Genomic DNA, 22,774 nt, shown 5'->3' with positions numbered 1-22,774 from the left:
TATGACGGGGTATGCAGGACAGAGAGACTCAGCCGCGTCAGAGCAAGAACAGGGACAGACACGATAGTCACTTCAGTACCTTTTACTGATGGAAATTCAGGCACTCCCCGGAGCAATGTAGGGTGAAGGGTGTATGTCCGGATCCTCCCCAATGAGCGGGTTTTGGGCCTCCTGTTCCTTGCCTCTGCTTAGTAAGTTTCTGACCTGCCTGAAGCTAGGCCTAACTTTGTCTCTGTCCTGCGCTGGCTGTCCTTGTGGTAGGGCCTTCTCTTGGAGTGCACTCTCCCGACCTACGGGGCCTATGTGTCTCCTGGCTCTGGTACGTATCAGCCCTTTAGCGATCCTGGGACTTGTAGTTCTCCAGGGATTCCGGTTATATCTTACTGGGTCGTGGATATCCCGGTAAGCTTCGGACCCGGTGTCCGGTAAATTCTTCTTCGGGGTGAGCTAGTTAAGCTCCTCTGCCCCCTATGTACTAACTCTCTCTACTCGCCTTCGGCCTACTCGGGCCCTCAATAGGCTACTCGCACTAACGGCAGCTTGCCGCGCTTCACCGATCTTATGGCGCCGGCACACCTAAGCTCACTATTCTGAGCTACGACTCAACCGGGCTCAACTCTGTATTCAGGCTTGCACTAACTGAACTCTCCAGAGGAATTGCGGAGTCACTGAGCTCCACTGCAGACTGCCCTGTTTCTGTGTCTCACTCTGCAGGAACTGACTGCCTGGCTCCACCTTCCCTTCTTTATATATCCCTAACAGCTCCCTCTGGTGGTCTGAGGTGGAAGGTGGAGATGTGTGAATGGTTATGGGGGCCTCTTGTGGAGGAATCCGTCAATACACCCTTCTAGGATCTGTGATACCAAGCACAGCTGGGCTTCACACAGGGTCTGGACTTATAAAGAGGGGAAGAGGGAGGAAGAAGAGGATTATTGGGTGAAAGCCAGGAGGAGAGGAGAAAAAGAACATGGGACACACAATTTAACCCCTTCAGCAGGGCACAGCAGTCAAGGGGCATTCAATTAAAGATTGACGTGCCCTGCAGACTGCTGAGACCCAACAACAATATTTCCTCAAAAAGTCCCATGGAATAACGACAACACACAGATCTTAACCAAAACTCCTTTTAATGGGTAGAAGTCGGTCACAGCCAAAAAGGACATGCTCAGTATTTAACCGGTATAAAACTCGGTTAAGGCACTATTGGCCAGCTGAAACGGGTGCAAATCCATATGCCACAGCTGGACTCCCAGCGCAAGTCAGACTTCGTCCCGGAAAAAAACATCAAGATGGAGAAAATGACCGCTAAGGAGGAGCGGAGTATTTATACTGCGCTCCGCCCCCCACCCATTTGGTAAAAAGCTTGTTCTATGCTATCCTGGAGACCGGAGAGAAAAATATCCAGCCCTATTTCCGTCAGATGGACTCCATCGGGTAGCATAAGACTGGAATTGTCTCCCTCAAGTTGGTGATGCCTCATGACCACTCCGGCCTTAAAACGGATAAAGCGGGACAAGCGGGCATTAAGCGTGCGCACAGAACGTTCAACTGCCGCCACATCTCTCGCGCCCTGCCATGCAACACGTGACATGACCTCTGACCAAATCAGAGTAAGCTCTGGAAAAAGTCTGTGGAATTTATCCACGTCGGAGCGCATGATTGTGAGGAGTTCCGCTAGGTGAAAGGAGCAGAGATCATTCCCGCCCGCATGCAGGACTAGAATTAAGGGAGAGGAAGCAGTCTGAGCTATCCGCACCACCTCGGGAAGAACCTGAGGCCAGGTCAAGCCTCTTATTCCTCTCAAAAAAACGTTGATGCCGTGGAACCCAAGACCTCTGCCACCTGGTCGACGTTCTGCTCTTTGGGATGCCCAGAAGATGTAAGAGTGGCCCAGTATCCTCACTGTGTGTTTTACACCATCTATGAAGAGATAATAAAGTTAGTGAAGCAATAAATTCGGTCTGATGTATCTTGCAAAACAGGAGGAACGCCATCTACCAATGTGCTGGATCTCGGAGTTAGGCAAACCAGCACGGGCTGCTTCGGTAGCAGCTGCTATCCTAAAGGAGTACGTACCAAATACCTTGAGAGGAAGGCCTACGAAAGCTAAACATTTCCAAAAAAACTAGATTGAAATTGAAAAACCGTAAGAGGAGAACCATCCTCATGTGAGAAAAAGGAGTCACCAGATCGCCAGAATGATAAGTAATTATTAACAAGGGTTAAAGGACAAATAGGACCGGGGATGGTAAGAAGGGGAACCCATGAACAAATACCGGACGGGTCAATTTTCGATTTCCGAAAGTGGATACGGAGACCTCGGTCACAGGGAGTGATACCATCATACTGGAGTCCTCCTGAAGTGCGCTTGGATGGGGACACCAATTCACTAATGCGCAAAGCACCAAACCAAAAAACGCGAGTCAAAAAGCGGCAGAGAGTAGAGCAGACTTGAAAGGAGAAGAGCGGACAGCGGGAGTGGGTTGATTAGGCGGGTAAGTAAACTGAAAGAAATGGGCCGTCTGTTCTCCTGACGAGTGTGCTCCCTCCTCCAATCCATAATAGCCTGCCGAATGATGAAAACCTTAGTAACATCGTTCCAACCTAAGAGGCGAAAATAAACACCGAGATCAGATAGGCGGTTCTGTGCAACGGCTCCTGAAACACCCATGCTACGCAAGTAAAGTAAATATTCGATTGTGACCTCCAGACGGGCAGCGTCGGATGCTGCTGCTGATCTATCCCCAAATAGGTTATGCCACTCATTCCATGCCTTACCGTAAGAACGCCATGTAGATGAGGCCACTGAAGATCTCACCAACTCCATCAATCTTTCTCTACCACCTCCCACATGAGGGATGGGCATGGATGCCCCTCTGGTTTGGCTGCGGGGAAACATTCCCGGAATTTCTGCCAATCGAAACGAGAAAGAGAATCAGCAATGACATTATTTGTACCCGGAACATGGCGGGCTTAAAACCAGATGTTTAAACGTAAGCATTTTAATACCAGGAATCTGAGTAATTTGATAACCAGGGGAGATGAGGATGACAAGTGATTTATGGCGTGTACAATACTCATATTGTCAGTCCAATAACAGATCCGTTTATCCCTGAGGGATGGGCCCCATAAAGAAATGGCTGTGATGATAGGAAATAACTCTAACCAAGTAAGGTTTTTAACCCAGCCCTCAGTGCGCCAAGATTCCGGCCAAGGTTCGGCACACCATTGGTCTCCAAAAATGACACTGAAACCAGTAGATCCAGCGGCATCGGAAAAAAGGGAGAGATCCTCATTAGTCAATTCCGATGACTAAAAGAATGTATATCCATTATAGGACAAGAGGAACTCCTTCCCAACCAGCAAGTCTGCTTTCAAAGGAGGTTTTATCCGAATTCTATGATGGGGAAGCTTGATGCTTTTGGTCGAGAGGGATAAACGTCTGGAAAAATTCTCCCCATAGGCATTACTGTGCAAGCAAAGTTAAGGAGGCCTAGCATGGACTGCATTTGACATAGTGTTACTTTGAGGACAGAACAAAATCCTTCAATCTGGGACAGCAATTTTGAATTTTTTTCTGAGGGAAGGCGAAAAACCATGGCAACGGAATCAATCTCAATTCCTAAAAAGGATAGCGAAGTAGTAGCAAAAGTTTTTCCACTGGATAAGGGAACGCCAAAATACGACGCGAAAAAAATAAAATTGTCCAGCAAAAATTGACAGGACCTGGAATCTGGTGGTCCCACAAAAAGAAAATCGTCAAGATAATGGATTATAGCGGAGGAACCTGTTTCATACTTAACCACCCATTCTAGGAAAGAACCAAATAATTCAAAATAATAGCAAGAGATGGAACAACCCATGGGAAGGCAGGTAGATCTCACATCACCGTTACTTTCTGAGTAGCAACGTCTTCGGAAAGTTTATGAAGCTACATTTACAGAAAACATTGGTCCACTGGCTTTACTAAACGCCATCTACAAATTCGAGCTTCAAGATTTGGAGAGGTGTGTATTGTAAGAATTTTTATCACCCAACCACTTTGAGTAGCAGAAGGAGAGATAGCATTAGCAAACTCTCAAGAACTATCTGCATTCTACAATGACGGAACAACGGTTAAACAGCCGAGCCCTTCTGTCAATTGAACATGAGCTCGCCAGACACCTGAATATTAAAGACCTGATTAAGGATTTTTCTAACCAGCAGGTAAAACGACTGCCTGTTCCATACATGTAAATTTGCATCTTCACATCTTCTACATGTAGCCAGTTTTACATTAGTGTGTTATTGCCATGTATGTTCCCCTGTATTATGGATGAGTGTCCTAGCCTGACTGCGGGATTACTGACCCAAAGTCCTAGTATTAGACAGATGTAACAGATCGGATAGTAATGTTTCAGTTCTGAGACCTGCACCTGACTGACCCTGCGATGCACTATCCGTACCCCAGATGGGAATACCCATTTAATATTAGGGCTCAGTTTTTAGGATAGAGCGCACTATTGTTTGTTGTTCTTGAATTTATGGAAATACATCTTTATTATTATGGTTCATTTCCTTAGATCGTGTGCAAAACTGTTTGTTGTTTTAATATGTTTTCTGACCTCACAAAATGACCTTATTTTCATTGTATTAATTGGTTATACGTTTTGTCTTTGTTTTGTTACATTATAATTTTGCACTTTACATAATTGACCAAAGGATTTAACTAAATGACTCTTATGAAAAATCGATTTAATTAGCGAAATGTTTAGTGGGAATGTTTTACAAAACTTTTATGTTAAGGGCATTGACCGTGTTCTGGTTATTCTTAACCAATGTGTGTGTGAGATGATTAAAAGGCCCTTAATGCAGAAATTCAACATAGAAATATAGTCTATTTCCCATATTTCGTATTTAGTGCCGAAGTTCAAGAAAGACCATAATACTAAGTGCCTTATCATCATCTCAAACACATTGGTAAAGAATAACCAGAAAATTGCCAATCCTTTTAATCATAGTTTAACTTTTTGGAAGAATTTACTTTAAAGTTTGTCACCCCTTATATCATAAATAATAAATAAACAGAAATTGCTTTTCTAATAGAATAACACGTCCAGAAGAGATTCCTTTTCAGCAGTCACCTCATTATCATAGCCAGCAGGATTACAATGAGAGATAACAGAATCCACCATTCACATTAGGTCGTGTCACAGCTCACCTCTTCCCCTTTCCTGCACAATGACATCTGCATGTCACTAAACATGAGAACATGTATAGAAAACTCTCCCTAGGAATTAGACTCCCATATTTTGTCTTGTGATATATATACATCCATATGTCTATTGTTCATATCTCCAAACAGGCAAGACAGCAGATTTCCATAAATGTACAGAAAACAGGATACAATAATCTGAAGTCAGAAATACAGATTATAAAAAAATTATCACAATCTGGTTTCAATTAGTTTAAAAAATGTACGTCACTCATTCCCTTAAAGAAAAATAAGCAAAATATACCTAAAAAGAATATTGGATAGTTTAAGAAATGTTTAATAGGTTAGAGTAGAGTAGGGCCCTGCCAAAAGAGTCTACCTTGTCGTGGTGGCAGGCTTAAAAAATCTTTTGGCCAAAACAAAAGCTGATGGCTGTGTATGTGATATGGTGTTCGATGGGAACTGTTTATGTGTGATTGGTGAAACCGAGGTGCAGAAGCAGAGTTTTTCCAAGAGTGGGAGGTGGGACGGTGGAAAGTTTGAGGGGTGGAGGCGGGGCTGGTGTGGAGTCTCAAGGGTGCCCGGAAATGTTGCCAGTATGGGGTGCTGAAATTCCTGGTGGCAGCCCTGCTTCAGTATGTAGCAAAAATCACAGTCTCCTACTCTCCACAGGCATGTGTTCAAAGGAGTATGTTACGGATCCGGGTGGTGGAACCTCTGTGCTGCGGTGCAAGGAGGGACCAGAGGGGCGTAAGTAGCTGTCAACTCGGACTGACCAAGGTCATACGGCGGCTCAATCGACTCCGTGACCAGGGAAGACCGAGCAGAGAGACCAGGTGCTACTCTGGGACCAACCTTGTATGAGAGCAGGTGACTCCCACGGGTCAGAAGGCAGGAACTGACCGGTACAGCAGATGAGCACGGCAGGCAGGCTGACGGGTGATCCGGGTAGGCAGACTGGCAGACACGGCAGATAACAAGCAGGAGCCTCCAGATAAGCTGACTGGTAGGCACGGTAGGTAACAGGCAGGTGCTTCCAGGTAAGCAGGCGGGCAAGGCCCATAGACAGACTGGCGGACTTGACTGTAGACAGACTGTCGGGCTGGAGAGTAGACAAGCTGGCGGACTGGACTAGTAGTCAGGCTGGCGGGCTGGACTTGTAGTCAGGTTGGCGGGCTGGACTTGTAGTCAAGCTGGCGGGCTGGACTGGTAGTCAGGCTGGCAGCAGGACCTGAGGGCTGAAGCAGAGTTTAACACACAAAGCTACAACCTTGCATGGGCACCTCCATCTTGGAGGAGGTGCCTTTTATATGAGAGGTCCTCCGGTCATTGGCCGGGGACTCCTTAGGACGGCGTGCGCGGCCCCTTTAAGAGGGCGCCCTAAGCACAATGCCCGGGAAGCTGCGCACCGGCAGAAGCAGGAGCGCCGGAGGACGCCGGGAGGGGAGCGCGGCGGTAAGAGGGACGGCGTCTCTGCCTGTCAAGGCGCAGAGACACCGATACTACAGAGTATTGTCATGACAAGCACTGGGGTGTTCAGAAAACCTCAAGCTGTCATGACAACCCTTTGGCACCCCACAATCATGATGCAGGGACAGTTAGAACAGTGTGCCCCACCTGGACCAGTCGCTGTAAATTCTGCCATCACAGATAGTTAGCGGCATATAACAGGTTAACGGTCGCTTCCCTCCACTCGCATCTGTTAGAGGCAGATGATGGCTGAATAATGCAGCCATCATTTGTCGGCTCAGTTCCCAAGTCCACATCAAAGAACGGGACCTGGGATTTGTTATTTTTTTCTATAAACCGTTTTGGTTTTTACTTTTTTTACTTTAGTCCCTTTACAGAATGTGAACCTGGTTGAGCTTTATTGCACGATGCTGCGCGGCATGATTTACAATTACAGCTGTGGGGGCCATTGTGTGAGTTGGTTGACTAAAAGAGCCCCCTACCTTTATTTGACAACCTAGATGCCACTGATACTATAGGTTGCGGCATCAAAGGCGTTAATTAAAGATAACAGCTAGGATCACAGACATTGACTGCTCAGTTCCTGCGGGAGCCCCTCAGTGATCCAGCTGGAATAGTGCCAGCACCGGAGGTGAGTATAGCTCCTATTATTTTACTTTGTGGAAACATAGTGATTGAGAAGGGTTGGTCCTAGTAGTGAACATCAGAGAGAGACTTGCGGCCTAGCCGGAAAACCCAGTGATCCCCGCTAGGGCCAGAGCTTCATAGAGAACTTACATGGAAACTCACACGACTGGGCACACCACCTTTGTGAAGAGAACATTAACGTTAAATAGTGAAAGACTTTCTCTGCTATCCCAAGCTTACTGTTATTAGTTCTACTGTTGATTTGCCTTGTTACTAACACTTTACAGTTTAAAGTATATACCGTATATACTCGAGTATAAGCCAACTGTTTCCGCACACTGAACTCATCATCTTTCCTTCATCTCGCATATCTTCCCCACCTGATCTTTCTATCACAATAAATGACATCACACTTTCCCCGGTCCCCGGAGTAACCCCTGACTCTGCCCTGTCCTTCAAACCCCACATCCAAGCTCTTGCCACCTCCTGTGGCCTCCAGCTCAAAAGTATTCCCAGAATCCATCCTTTCCTCAACCCTCAATCTATTAAACTGCTTGTTCATGCCCTCATCATCTCCCGCCTCGACTACTGCAACACCCTCCTCTGTGGCCTACCTGCTAACACTCTCGCACCCCTCCAGTCCATCCCCAACTCTGCTGCTCGACTGGTTCATCTCTCGCCTCACTATTCCTCTGCTACCCCCCTTTGCAAATACCTTCACATGCTAATAATAATAATAAAAAGTAATTTTTCATTTAACTTTGCATGAAGCCCTGTGGGTTATACAAAATTTCTGAATACGGTTTTGAATATTTTGAGGTGTATACATGACATATAGATCCCTCAAAATCTTTTCAAATGTGTAGATGGTCCTGAAAAACTGAGGGATGGGACATTTCATTGGCATACAAAATTCAAAGTACAAAAATGAGACTTTTTCTAAATATTTATCAAATTTCCGATATTTTTTATATAAATGTCTATCATATTGACCTAAATTTACCACGAACGTAAACTACAATGTGTCAAGAAAAAAATTATTACCACATAAAATGGCACATATTAGTTTAAAAAATTTGGCTTGGTCAGGAAAGTAAAAAGTACCTTAAGTGGGAAGGGGTTAAAGAGTTATTCCCAATATATGTAATAACTCTGAAGTGGAGCAGACTCCACAATACAAACTGTTTATTTTATTAAAATAAATACATTTCTTAGACCTGATGAGGCTTGTTTGGTTGCATTAAAAATCCACTTGCTTTTGAGCCGAAACATTGGCACCTGTTCACACGGGCCAATAAATACACCATTTTTTATGTAATTTTCTATTAAGTGCTACCATCTTTTTTGCTTACTTATATGCCGACACTGGGGTATCGTGTGCCGGGACCCTTGGAGCTCTCACCGCCATAAAACCTGAACGGCCGTGCAGTCCCTCCGCCTCTTATGGGACGTGCTGGTGAAGGTGCGTACGCAATGACATCATCGCGTACGCGTCTGCATAGAGCGCCAAGATGCCAGTACAGAAGTGCAGCTGCAGGGGATTATATGAGAGGTAAGTATCAATTTATTTATTTTTAATAGAATTAATTAAATGGTCTTGGGGGAGAGCTCATGATGAACTGGGAGTGGAGGTTGGGGAAAGCACTTGGAGAATAGGGAGTGGGGGAAGGGGAGAGCACATGATGAATTGGGAGTGGGGGGGGAGAGAGCACATGGTGAATTGGGGGTGGGGAGAGCAAATGATGATTTTGGAGTGGGGGTGGGGAGAGCTCATGATGAACTGAGAGTCGGGGTGGGGAGAGCACATGGAGAATTGGAAGTGGGGGGTGAGGAGAGCACAAGGTGAACTGGAATTAAGGGGTGGGGAGAGCACATGGTGAACTGGGAGTGGGGGGTGGGGAGAGCACATGGTGAATTGGGAGTGAGGAGTGGATAGAGCACATTATTAATTGGGGGTGGGGAGAGCACATGGTGGGTGGGGAGAGCAAATTATGAATTGAAGGTGGGGGGTGGAGAGAGCAAATGGTGAATTGCGAGTGGGGGATGGGGAGAGCACATGGTGAATTGGGGGTGGGGAGAGCAGATAATGATCTGGGGGGTGGGGAGAGTACATGGTGAATTGGAAGTGGGGGGTGGGGAGAGCATATGCTGAATGGGGGGGTGAGGAGAGCAAATTATGAATTGGGAGTGGTTGGGGAGAGCAAATGATTAATTGAGAGAGGTGAGTGGGGAGAGCAAATTGTGAATTGGGAGTGTGGAGAGCACATGGTGAATTGGGGGTGGGGAGAGCAAATGATGAAGTGGGGGTGGGGAGAGCAAATGGTGAATTGGGGGTGGGGAGAGCAAACGGTGAATTGGGAGTGGTGGGTGGGGAGAGCAAATGGTGCATTGGGAGTGGGGGTGGGGAGAGCTAATGGTAAATTGGGAGTGGGGAGAGAAAATGGTCAATTGGGAGGGAGCGGTAGTGAGAGCTAATGGTGAATTGGGAGTGTGGAGTGCACATGATGAATTGGGGGTGGGAAGAGCAAATGGTGAATTGGGAATAGGGGGTGGGGAGAACTAATGGTGAATGGAGCAAATAGTGAGTGGGGGGTGGGGAGAGCAAACGTTGAATTGGAAGTGGGGGTAGAGAGCAGATGGTGAATTAGGAGTGCGGGTGGGGAGAGCAAATGGTGAATTGGGAGTGGAGGGTGGGGTGAGCAAATGGTGAATTGGGAGTGGAGGGTGGGGAGAACAAATGGTGAATTGGGAGTGGGGAGAGCAAATGATGAGTTGGGAGTGGGGAGAGCAAATGGTGAATGGGGAGTGGGGATGGGGGGAGCAAATGGTGAATTGGGAGTGGGGGGTGGGGAGAGCTAGTGGTGAATTTGGAGTGGGGAGAGCTAATGGTGAATTTGGAGTGGGGAGAGCAAATGTTGAATGGGGGGTGGGGAGAGCTAATGGTGAATTGGGAGTGGGGGAGAGCAAATAATGAATTGGGAGTGGGGGAGAGCAAATGATGAATTGGGAGTGGGGGAGAATAAATGATTATGAATACAGGTTGGGAGAGAGCATGAACATGACATAATGAATTGGAGTGGAGGGGTTCATGTAAATATAATGAATTGGGGGAGCGGAAGGTACAGAGTGGGGGGTGTTGAGGATGCAGGAGTGTGACTGGTAATGAATTGGGAAAGAGTACAGGTGCTATTTAATTTATATATTTATTGGGTGGAGAAAGTGGCTATTTACAGTTAGTGGGGGGGGCCGTGGTGGATTACAATTTGTATTTGGAATGGTGGGTTGCATAATAACTAATTATATATTAATGGTGGGTGCACATCTGTATTCAGCTGCGTAATGTAGAAATTGGGGAATGTGCTCTAGATAACTGTGTGCTATTTTATGCAGAGACGAGTCCTGGCTGGAAGAAGTGAGGTCGGTCTGCGCTGGATGAAAGTGAAAAAAAGCGAAGATGAAGGACTTCAACTAGAGACGTCACTTGTGAGTCAGTGTGTTCTCTGTACAATGACACTATATACTAATGTGCAGAGCTCCTGTGTATGTCACTGGTGATCACTGTATTACCTGTACACTATACACTATATGGAGAGCTCCTGTGCATAATGTCACTGGTGATCACTGTATTACCTGTACACTATATACACAGCTCCTATGTATAATGTCACTGGTGATCACTGTATTACCTGTACACTGACCCTATATACAGAGCTCCTGTGTATAATGTCACTGGTGATCACTGTATTACCTGTACACTATATACACAGCTCCTATGTATAATGTCACTGGTGATCACTGTATTACCTGTACACTGACACTATATACAGAGCTCCTGTGTATAATGTCACTGGTGATCACTGTACACCGTCTACTATGTAGAGAGCTCCTGTGTATAATGGCACTTATGGTAATATTAGTATTTTTTTTTTTTTTTATTAATGATCAGTATTGTATTATTTGGTCACTATGTGGTGGTAATATGTGGTCCGGTCATGGTGTGGCGGTATTTGTCCCTTACACTGTGTGCAGAATTATTAGGCAAGTTGTATTTTAGAGGATTATTTTTATTATTGATCAACAACTATGTTCTCAATCAACCCAAAAGACTCATAAATATCCAAGCTTAATATTTTTGGAAGTTGGAGTGTTTTTTTTTTAGATTTGGCTATCTTAGGAGGATATCTGTGTGTGCAGGTAACTATTACTGTGCAGAATTATTAGGCAACTTAATAAAAACCAAATATAATCCTATGTCAGTTGTTTATTTTCACCAGGTAAACCAATATCAGTGCACAAAATTTAGAAATAAACATTTCTGACATGCAAAAACAAAAACCAAAAAAATTAGTGATCATTATAGCCACCTTTCTTTATGATGACACTCAACAGCCTTCCATCCATAGATTCTGTCTGTTGCTTGATATGTTTTCGATCAACATTGCGTGCAGCAGCCACCACAGCCTCCCAGACACTGTTCCGAGAGGTGTACTGTTTTCACTCCCTGTAGATCTCACATTTTATGATGGACCACAGGTTCTCTATGGGGTTCAGATCAGATGAACAAGGGGGCCATGTCATTATTTTTTCTTCTTTTAGACCTTTACTGGCCAGCCACGCTGTGGAGTAGTTGGATGCATGTGAGGGAGCATTGTCCTGCATTTAAATCATGTTTTTTTTGAACGATACCGACTTCTTCCTGTACCACTGCTTGAAGAAGTTGTCTTCCAGAAAGTGGCAGTAGGTCTGAGAGTTGAGCTTCACTCCATCCTCAACCCGAAAAGGTCCCATAAGTTCATCTTTGATTATATCAGCCCATACCAGTACCCCACCTCCACCTTGCTGGCGTCTGAGTCGAAGTGGAGCTCTCTGCCCTTTACTGATCCAGCCTCTGGCCCATCCATCTGGCCCATCAAGAGTCACTCTCATTTCATCAGTCCATAAAACCTTTGAAAAATCAGTCTTAAGATATTTCTTGGCCCATTCTTGACATTTTATCTTATGTTTCTTGTTCAAAGGTGGTCGTTTTTCAGCCTTCCTTACCTTGGCCATGTCCCTGAGTATCGCACACCTTGTGCTTTTTGATACTCCAGTAACGTTGCAGCTCTGAAATATGGCAAAGCTGGTGGCGAATGGCATCTTGGCAGCTTCACGCTTGATTTTCGTCAATTCATGGGCAGTTATTTTGCGCCTTTTTTGGCCAACACGCTTCTTGCGACCCTGTTGGCTATTTGCCATGAAACGCTTGATTGTTCGGTGATCACGCTTCAAAAGTATGGAAATTTCAAGATTGCTGCATCCCTCTGCAAGACATCTCACAATTTTGGACTTTTCAGAGCCCGTCAAATCTCTCTTCTGACCCATTTTGCCAAAGGAAAGGAAGTTGCCTAATAATTAAGCACACCTTATATAGGGTGTTGATGTCATTAGTCAACACCTCTCCTCATTACAGAGATGCACATCACCAGATTTACTTAATTGGTAGTTGGCTCTCAAGCCTATGCAGCTTGGAGTAGGACAACATGTATAAAAATTATCATGTGATCAAAATACTTATTTGCCTAATAATTCTGCACACAGTGTATATGTGGTATTATTTGGTGACCATTTGGTGGTAATATGTGGTCTGGCCATGGTGTGGCGGTATTTTTTCCTTGTATGTGGTATTATTTGATCACTATGTGGTGGTAATATGTGGTCTGGCCATGGTGTGGCGGTATTTTTTCCTTGTATGTGCTATTATTTGATCACTATGTGGTGGTAATATGTGGTCTGGTCATGGTGTGGCAGTATACCTTGTATGTGGTATTATTTGGTGACTATGTGATGGTAAATTGTGGTCCGGCTATGGTGTGATGGTTTTTGTTCCTTGAATGTGATATTATTAGTCATTTTAAAAAATGTATGTGACACATTCCTTTAAAGAAAAAGAAATAAAAATATACCTAAAAAGAGTATTGGATATTTTAAGAAAGGTTTAATAGGTTAGAGTAAAGTAGGGCCCAGCCAAAAGAGTCTAACTTGTCGTGGTGGTTGATTAAAAAAATCTTTTGGCCAAAACAAAAGTTGCTGGCTATGTATGTGATATATGGTTGAGTGGGAACTGTAAATCTGTGATTGGTGAGGGCGTGGTGCAGAAGTGGAGTTTTTCCAATATTTGGTGGTGGGACTGTGGAAGTTTCGAGGGGTGGAGGTGGAGCTGGGGTGGAGCCTGGGCGGAGTCTCAAGGGAGCTTGAAAATGTTGCCAATATTGGGCCCTGAAATTCCTGGTGGCAGCCCTCTATCTATCTGTCTATCTAAATAACAAAGTAAGGCTATGTGTGTTATGATCTGCAAGAAGAAATAAGGAAAGATAGGGGAAAGCTGTCCCTACAGTAAGACTAAGCTGAATCCCTACGATGTAGCGGGCTGCCTGTTCCTAGTCAACAGACCCACTTTTTTCTTCGGCTAGTCTGAACGAAGACCTATAGAATTAAGGAAGGGCTCCTAAAGAACTAAGGACTGGGACAAAAATGGGACACTTCCTAAACAGAAATTGTTGTAGAACACAAAAGACAAATTGACAAAAAGTACTAGAGGTCCAAGAGGACCAAGCAAACTGACAGAGCTAGGCACCGAAGCACCAGGCTAGCAAAACAGTCAAACAACACTGAAGTCCAGCAAAGCCAGAAGGGCAGAGCTGGAATATATAGGCAGGTGGTCACGTGGCCACAAAACACAAGATAGCAAAAACTAACAGGAGGGTTCTAACAGAACCCCCTCTTCTATGAGGATCCTCCTGATCCTCCAGGCCCAGGCCTTTGAGGAAACCTCCTGTGGAAAGCTTTAACTAGCCTAGGAGCAGAGACATCATCCGTCCTTACCCAGGAGTAGTCTTCGGGACCGAAACCCTTCCAGGAGACAAGATACTGTAATTTCCCTCTATGCCATCTAGAATTCAAAATACGAGAAATTTCATATTCGCCGTCTTCCACCACAGGAGGAACTGTGACAGTGGCGTCCCTATTAGATACGTCAGCCTTTTTCAAGAAGGAAACATGAAATACAGGATTAATCTTCCAGGAAGTAGGGACATCCAACCTAACAGCAGGTGGGTTAACAACCTGAAGCACTTTAAATGGACCCACAAACTTAGGACCCAGTTTTTTAGAGGGAATCCTCAAACGCAGGTTCTTCAAGGACAACCAAACCATGTCACCCACAGTAAACAAAACCTCTTTACGTTTCCTGTCAAAATACTTCTTGGACTTTTTGTTAGCCTCTTGAAGGTTACAACGTACATTAGTCCAAACTCTCTCTAAATCACCGGAAAAATTCTCCTCCTCCGGCACCGCCGACCCCAATTTGGAGAAAGAACCAAAAGACGGATGTCTCCCAGTACAACAAAAAAAAAGGAGAACACCCAGCAGAGGAGGATGTATGACTGTTAAGAGCAAATTCTGCGAGAAGCAGAAACTCCGACCACACCTCTTGATTGTCCGCCACAAAGCAACGCAAAAACTGCTCAACATCCTGGTTCTTTCTTTCAGTCTGTCCATTAGACTCAGGATGATAACCAGACGAAAATGACAAATGGACTCCCAACCTGCACAAAAAGCACGCCAAAAGCAAGCCACAAACTGAGGTCCTCTATCAGAAACAATATCCGTGGGAACACCATGGAGCTTGACAATCTCCTTAACAAATGCCTTAGCGAGTGTCTTGGCGCAGGGCAACTTAATGAATGGAACCAAATGACACATCTTACTAAAACGGTCCACGACCACCCAGATGACAGTAAAACCCTCGGACACAGGAAGATCAGTAATAAAATCCATAGTGAGATGCGTCCAAGGCGCACTAGGAACATCCAGAAGGCAAAGCAACCCCGCAGCAGGAGTATGTGAAGCCTTTGACCTAGCGCACACAGTACACTGACACACTCACTTGATGACTTCCTTCTGCCATCCAGGCCACCAAAAACTGCGACTGATCAGTCTCTTAGTCTCCGAAATTCCTGGATGACCTGCCAACAGAGACTCATGACACTCCACAAACAAATCTCTCCTAAAGGCTCCAGGCACGAACAACCTCCCATGGGGAGTGTTAGATGGAGCATCATCTTGAGCTTTCAGAATCCCATTCTCCAAAACAGAGTCCAAAGCCGCCACCACAACTCCTTTCTGTAAAATGCTCTCCTCCTCCTCGGCACCGACCGTAGGAGAGAAGCTGCGAGATAAAGCATTGGCTTTAACATTCTTAGTACCAGGGAAATAGGTAACAGAAAAATGAAACCGAGAAAAAAAAAGTGCCCACCTAGCTTGACGGGCATTCAAGCGCTTGGCAGCATCCAGATAAATCAAATTCTTATGATCTGTGAAAACCTGAATAGGAAATCTAGCGCCTTCCAAAAAATGACGCCAATGTTCAAACGCGAGTTTAATAGCCAGCAGCTCCCGATTTCCAACATCATAATTCAGTTCGGTTTCCGAAAAAATTTTCGAAAAGAAGGCACAAGGATGTACTCCACCCTTGTTCTCCTGAGACAAAACTGCTCCGACCCCCACCGATGAAGCATCGACCTCGACCAAAAAAGGCTTGGTCTCATCAGTCTGCATAAGGATAGGGGCAGAACTGAACCTCTCTTTGAGATACTCAAAAACTTCAATGGCCTCAGTAGTCCACTGGGCCGTATTCGCACCTTTCCTGGTGAGATCGGTTAGAGGTTTAACAATTACAGAAAAATTCTTAATGAATTTCCTGTAATAATTGGCAAAACCCAAAAATCTCTGTATAGATTTCAAACCAATAGGCCTAGGCCATTCCTGCACAGCCTGAACCTTCACAGGGTCCATCTCAAAGCAATCGCTGGAGACAATGTAGCCCAAAAAACAAATTTTCTGCACAGCAAACTCACATTTCTCCAGATTAGCAAAGAGTGAAATATCACCCAATAACTGCAAAACTTCACGTACACTCTGCCAATGGGACTCCAGATCTGGTGAATAAATCAAAATGTCATCCAAATACACAACCACATTCTTACCAATCAGAGGTCTCAGGATGTCATTAATAGGGTTCTGAAAAAATGCAGGTGCATTGGTAAGACCAAAAGGCATCACCAGATTTTCAAAATGACCTACCGGAGTGTTAAAAGCAGTTTTCCATTCATCACCCTCCTTCACACGTAACAAATTGTATGCCCCCCGGAGATCAATTTTGGAGAACCACTTGTCTCCCACTAACTGGTTAAACAAGTCAGGAATTAACGGTAACGGGTAGGAATTGCGTACGGTAATCTTATTTCACGAAAATCCAGACATGGACATAAACCGCCGTCCTTTTTTTTAACAAAGAAGAATCCGACTGCCACAGGCGACTTAGAAGGTCTAATGTGACTAGCAACCAGGCTAGTCTCTTTGTACTCCTCCAAGGCCTTTCTTTCAGGGATAGTCAGTTTAAACAAGCGACTTTTGGGAAGAGTAGCACCCAGAACAAACTCAATGGCGCAATCATAATCCCTATGAGGAGGTAAAACTTGCGACTCCTCCAAAAAAACCCTCCAAAAATCTTGAATAGGTACAGGTAATTCCACTTTTTCCACAGCCGCAGAGCGACCATTACAACATTTATCATAGCACTTCGGACTCCAAAACTTAATCACATTAGTAGACCAGTCCAATAAAGGATTGTGCAGTTTTAACCAAGGCAATCCTAGAACAACTGGAGAGGGTAAATTATCCAAAACAACCAAGTCCAAAATTTCTTGGTGAACTCCATTGATAGTGCGAGAAAATACTGCAACCTTGTGAGTAATACAGTTCAAAGGAGTGTTATCAATTGCAACCACAGAAATAAGTGATGACAAAGGTTTGGATTTCAATTTAAGGTTTTCCAAAAACCCTTTATCAATCACATTAAGTGCTGAACCACAATCCACAAATACCTGAAATTCAATCAAATCTCCCTGCAGAGTAGTACTCCCAGAAAGAAATACTCTTGCAGAGCATAAACAAGCTATACGGGCGTAACTGACCTTTTTTTTTCTTTACTTAAATGACGCTCACAATACTTAATCAAATGGTCACCTTTACCACAATAAAGACACAATCCCTCAGCGAATCTCCAGTCTTTTTCCTGAGAGTGGAGTGACATCTCCCCAACCTCCATCGGTTCCCCGCCGTCAGTGCAGATTTTCTGGGGACTAGGACCTGACATTACAGGAGTCTTTACGTCATTGAGCCTGCACCTCAGTCTCCTGTCTATACGAACAGCTAACTGCATAGCCTCCTGCAGAGTCTCAGGTGCAGGGAATGCAATTAGCAAATCCTTAACCCTTTCACTCAGACCAGCAAGAAATAAACATCTAAGCGCCGAATCATTCCACTTAACTTCTGAAGCCCATCTCCTGATGTGTGTGAAATAATTTTCAACATCATCAGACCCCTGATTCAAACGTCTAAGTTCTGATTCAGCAGATGAGATTCGATCAGGATCGTCATATAATAGCCCCATAGCAGAAAAAAATTCTTCAACAGAATTTAAACACGGATCATTAGGCTGGAGGGAAAAGGCCCAACCCTGTGGTTCTTTGCGCAAAAGTGACATAATAAAACCAATGCGCTGTGATTCATTCCCAGAGGAACTTGGTCTCAAACGAAAATATAACAAATAAGCATTTTTAAAGGAAAAAAATCTTGCTGTTTACCATAAAAAACATCAGGCAGTCCTACCTTTGGTTCCACAAAATGCGCTCCAGGACAGCTACTCACGTGTTGCTGAAGCTCGGCCACCTCCAGAGACAATCCTTGCACGCGTTGAGCCAACTCCTGGACGGAAACCATACTGATCCCTGAATTTCTTTCCTTTTAGTTTTTTTTTTGGGCTGGACTTACTGTTGTGATCTGCAAGAAGAACTAAGGAAAGATAGGGGAAAGCTGTCCCTACAGTAAGACTAAGCTGAATCCCTACGATGTAGCGGGCTGCCTGTTCCTAGTGAACAGACCCACCTTCGTCCTCAGCTAGTCTGAACGAAGACCTATAGAATTAAGGTAGGGGTCCCTAAAGAACTAAGGACTGGGACAAAAATGGGACACCTCCTAAACAGAAATTGTTGTAGAACACAAAAGACAAACTGACAAAAAGTACTAGAGGTCCAAGAGGACCAAGCAAACAGAGAAAGGCACAGAAGCACCAGGCTAGCAAAACAGTCAAACAACACTGAAGTCCAGCAAAGCCAGAAGGGAGGAGCTGGAATATATAGGTAGATCGTCACGTGACTGCAAAACACAAGATAGCAAAAACTAACAGGAGGGTTCTAACAATGTGCCCACGATGCAGAAATGCTCCGGATTTTTCCTGAGCGTTTCTGCATCTCCCCTGGCAGAAAAAATGCATGTGGATTGTACGTGCGGATTGTACATGCGGATTGTACATGCGGATTGTACATGCGTTTTTCCTGCCAGGGACATGCGGATGTGAAGCGTTCTTCACATGCATTTCCGCATGCGGTTTGACAAGTGCTTTCCAAGCGATTTTAGCATCACTTGGAAAGTGCTTGACAACTTGGTCACACTATATAAATCCATGCAACCAGCATGGATTTATATAGTGTGACCCAAGAGAATGTCAAAAAATAAATATTTACTTACCTTCTGATGGCCCCCGGTGTCTAGCTTCACCGTCCCGGCTGCCGGCAGATCATGTTACACTGAAGGACCTGCCGACGTCAGTGTCGCGTGACCCGTCACATGACTATGACGTCAGCGCAATTCCTTCAGTCCATCGAACTGCCGGCATGAGAGGAGGAGCTCATCGGGGGCCGCCAGAAGGTAAAAAATAAATATATACTTATTTTATTCATTTTTTTTTACAATTTTCTATGGTACAAGGGTCCGGAGGAGAGTCTCCTCTTCTCTAGACCTGGGTACGATCCACACATTAGAACGCATGGAATGCGCATCTACATATACAGTGATGCGTAATCCATGCGATCTAATGCAAGTAAATGGCGGCGAAAACGCAGCACTTCCGCAAAATAATTGGTAGTGCTGCGTTTTTTTCCGCAATGATAATCCGCAGTGGAAATTTCCGCAGCATGTGCACAGCACATGCGGATTATCATTGGGGACCATGGCAGGCCTTCTACCATGCGTTTTTTAAGCGTTTCTGCAGCGTTTTTGCTGCTGCGGAAAAGTTTAAAAATGCATCGTGGGCACACATCCTTATGGAGACCAATCTCTGTGATGGGGGAAGGGCACTAAAATAGTGTATGTCCTACACAACAAACTACCTGCTTGAAGACTGAAGACCGGGACACAGAGACACCGAATACAAGAGACACAAGCAGTGTCTGACTGGTGCCAGAGACCCCCACTGTCCAACTTTAGGGCCCCACTTCTCAACTACATGCAAATGTGACATTATCCTCAATCACAAATTTATATAACCATGAACTGGGTAGATTGGTAAATGAATAAGATGCTACCTTTGTCTGCACATAGTGAGTAAAGTTTATTGTGCCAAGTACTGCTCATATAAAAGGGTGGTGGCCACTCTGCACAGGGGTCCACTGGAGGATTCTCCTGTCGGCCAGTCCAAGCCTGAGCACAGAGCTGGCACAAAAATGCTCCCATCCCATCCAAAGTTCTGGCCAGAAGTGGTCTTCAAGGAAGAATTGTAATCAAAAACAATATCTTAGTCATAGAAACAAGGGTGCCGAAAAATGTCAGCCTTGGCTATGGACTAATGAGCAAAAATGTGAAATATTTGCCGTTCACAGAAGACAGTTAGTTTGTCAAAGGGCTGGAGAGTGGAACAATATAGAGGGTCTGCAAGCAACAATGAAGTATGGTGAAGGTGTAAGGGACGAGACAAGGGGTTCCTCGTTGTGTGCACATATTACGGATTCAGCTGATGGCACCTTCAGACTATGTTCTGCCACAGTTGGTGAGACACTGGGACTCTTTAACTCCGCAAAGAAGAAGACAGACATGTTTCCGAAAATAAACTCTCATTTACTAGGTCTGGAAAAAATGTACAATGGGTAGCAGGAATAATGCTTTAAACTTTCATCTGTATAGTATGACAGAGGTTCACATTTGATGGTTGAGGACGGTGGCGCAATACTTGTGTAGAACTTTGCAAATGAACAACAAGCTCCACCGAGGGCCTTCATATTCCCAGTACAGGGCTACATGGGTCGATGTATTGCGCTGTGACCATTGTACCAGCCTGACTGATCCCATATTTCTTCACAAAGACCTCCAGGTCTGGCTAACACTGAGACTAGCTTTAAAATGATTTATTTTTCAGTGGGTGCCCCAACTTGCCTTTGGTATGGAGTACTGCTGCCACTGTTACTTGAATGCTGAAATGTATTCCCTAGTATGTCTGTGACGCGCCCCTGGGCCTGTGTCGCGCAGCGTTGCGCACGCGGGAGCTTACCCGGAGCCGGATCTGTTGAGGGTTGTAGTCTCGTGGCGGTGATCCGGTCCGTGCCCAGGGAGTCAGACTAAGCGGCGATGTTTTAGCAGTAGATGTTAGATGACTACGCCACCCGTTGAGTGCAGCCAGGGAGCTGCTGCTGCAGGGCAGACCGCTGAGGCCGGTGGTAGGATTGTGCAGCGTGATAGTATAACCCCCAACGGGAGGGGTATGGCCTCAGGGCAGCCGACGTGGATGATGGGGGTAGCAGGAACCACTCGGAGACGGTACTGTGTAGTTCAGGGTCTTTACTGGTGACAAAGATAGACCCTCCCGGAGTACTGGCTAGCGATTGGGGCCTGGTCAGTCCTTGAGCAGATGGGATCTCCCCTGGCCAGGCGGAGTTGTAGGCCTCCCAAACTAACTGTACTCTTCTGGCTACCTTGCTAGAGGCGGGTAAAAGTAGCCCACGTCCCTGAGTGTGCCGTGTGGTGCTCACCCGTATGGCCGGTGACTCGGGGCCTTCTAGTAGCTTCCGCTCCACGATGGCGGTGCTGGTCCCATGCGTGTGACCGTGCCTTCAGGTTTCTTGGCCAGAGGACCTGGAATCCCCTGCCTGACGGATTCTGCTGCTGGGCAGGAGTTAGTCCCCACAGCCTCGGACTCCGGGTCCGGTAAGAAATCTTCTCAGTCAGGGCGAGCTCTGCAGCTGCCAGCCCCTGACTCCTTGTACACTGCTCCCACAGAGCTCCTGTTGTTTCTTCCTATATTTGCTTCTTTTCTCTGCTTCTTCTCTACTCACTAACCCTGCCTCAGCCCCAGGTTTATATAGGGGAAGTTCTTCCCCTCCCAGGACTGGGCAGGAGGTGTGGCATGCATAGGATCCCTGACCAAGAGACCTCCCACCTGCTCTCAGACGTAATATCTCTATCACTGTGGCAACCAGACCCCTGGGGTGTCACATTCCCCCCTAGTGAAATTTAGTACTCCGGGACTAAACATATTTTTAGAAAAACATAACAAGGTATAAACAATAATAATACAATAAGAAAAACACATAAAGATGGTTACGGCGTGTCCGCAACCGGGTGCAGTTTTGAAGAAAACAAAGGTGTCCATTTCACCAAAACAGGGAGACGTAACCAGGTAGGGGTCTGTCTTGCCCCGAGTCCTTAACAGTCTCTAGTCCATCCTGGGTTACGCTCCAACTAATTGTACAAGGATTCCCGGAAGATCCACCAAGGACTCCTAAAAATAACTAGAAACACAAAATTATACACAAGCAACAATACACAGGTAAACATAAATAAAACAATTTATACACTTTAAATCCTCCAGCGTGCGGGTAACTGGCCTCTAGTGGCTCTGGTGGACCTACGGAGCTGACTGTCTGGCCCCGAACTACAGGGTGTAGGAGCTGTCAAGGGTAAACTGGGCAGCTGTCTACGAGTTCCCTGGCTCACTAGGGATATGGCAGGCTCACTGCAAGCAGAGGATTGATCCTCCTGGTCTGCGGGTGTGGGGTCTTCTGCCTCCTGGACCGGCTGTTCTTCCAGCTCTACCCGTTGCTCCGTAGGTGCTTGGGATGACGGTTGGAGGAAGGTGAGTACGGGTACCACAACTGCACCATTGACTTGAGTCCAAGACCGAGGGAAGTCCCCGAGCACAGTACTAACCATATCTTCCCTTTCCTCTACGGGTCGATGGTCTTCTTGTTCCTCTTCAGGGTTCCTCAGTTGTTCGGGACACTTCTTCAGGTGGTCCCGGGATACAATGGCTGTGGTTTCCCCTCCGTCTTTACTGATGGTACAGACCTTCGGGTTATCGTGGCTTGAGGGCAGTACGGTGTACGGGTCCTTCTCCCACTGGTCGTCCAACTTGTGGAGCCGTCTTTTCCTCTTTAAGACCTGCTCTCCGGGTACCAGGGGAACGGCGGGAGCATATTGGTTGTAAGTTTTCTCTTGTCTTTCCCTAGCCTGACAGAGACTTCGCTCCACGCTCTCCTGTACTTTCCGGTTCTGGTGAAGTGTCCTCGGGTGTCAGGACTCCCATTTCCAGGTCAACAGGTAACTTACCAGGTC

At 45.7% G+C, this 22,774-nt stretch overlaps 1 protein-coding gene across 4 annotated transcripts in view; it reads right to left on the bottom strand.

Annotated features, from left to right (window-relative positions):
• Positions 1-1,110: 1,110 nt before the first annotated feature.
• Positions 1,111-22,774, bottom strand: part of LOC141231545 (uncharacterized) — a 50,581-nt gene continuing 28,917 nt past the window's right edge. For 2 of the 4 annotated variants that reach the window (XR_012297869.1, XR_012297868.1), the window contains exons 3-4: positions 2,779-2,910; positions 1,111-1,920 (exon numbers count right to left, since the gene is read on the bottom strand). Coding sequence is in view for 1 of the 4 variants with exons in the window: in XM_073667727.1 (XP_073523828.1) it covers positions 1,325-1,920; positions 2,779-2,910; positions 6,050-6,257 (936 nt within the window). In the remaining 3 variants the exon portion in view is untranslated. Of the gene's footprint in view, positions 1,921-2,778; positions 2,911-6,049; positions 6,433-22,774 lie in introns of those variants that run through there. The other 2 variants (XM_073667727.1, XR_012297870.1) reach the window with 2 other exon arrangements.

This window comes from Phyllobates terribilis, unplaced genomic scaffold (assembly GCF_046119375.1).
Source record: "Phyllobates terribilis strain yellow unplaced genomic scaffold, ASM4611937v1 Scaffold_523__1_contigs__length_1222443, whole genome shotgun sequence".
NCBI lineage: Eukaryota > Metazoa > Chordata > Amphibia > Anura > Dendrobatidae > Phyllobates > Phyllobates terribilis.
Note: the sequence above shows the minus strand (reverse complement) of the source record. Positions and strands in the feature narration are given on the sequence as shown.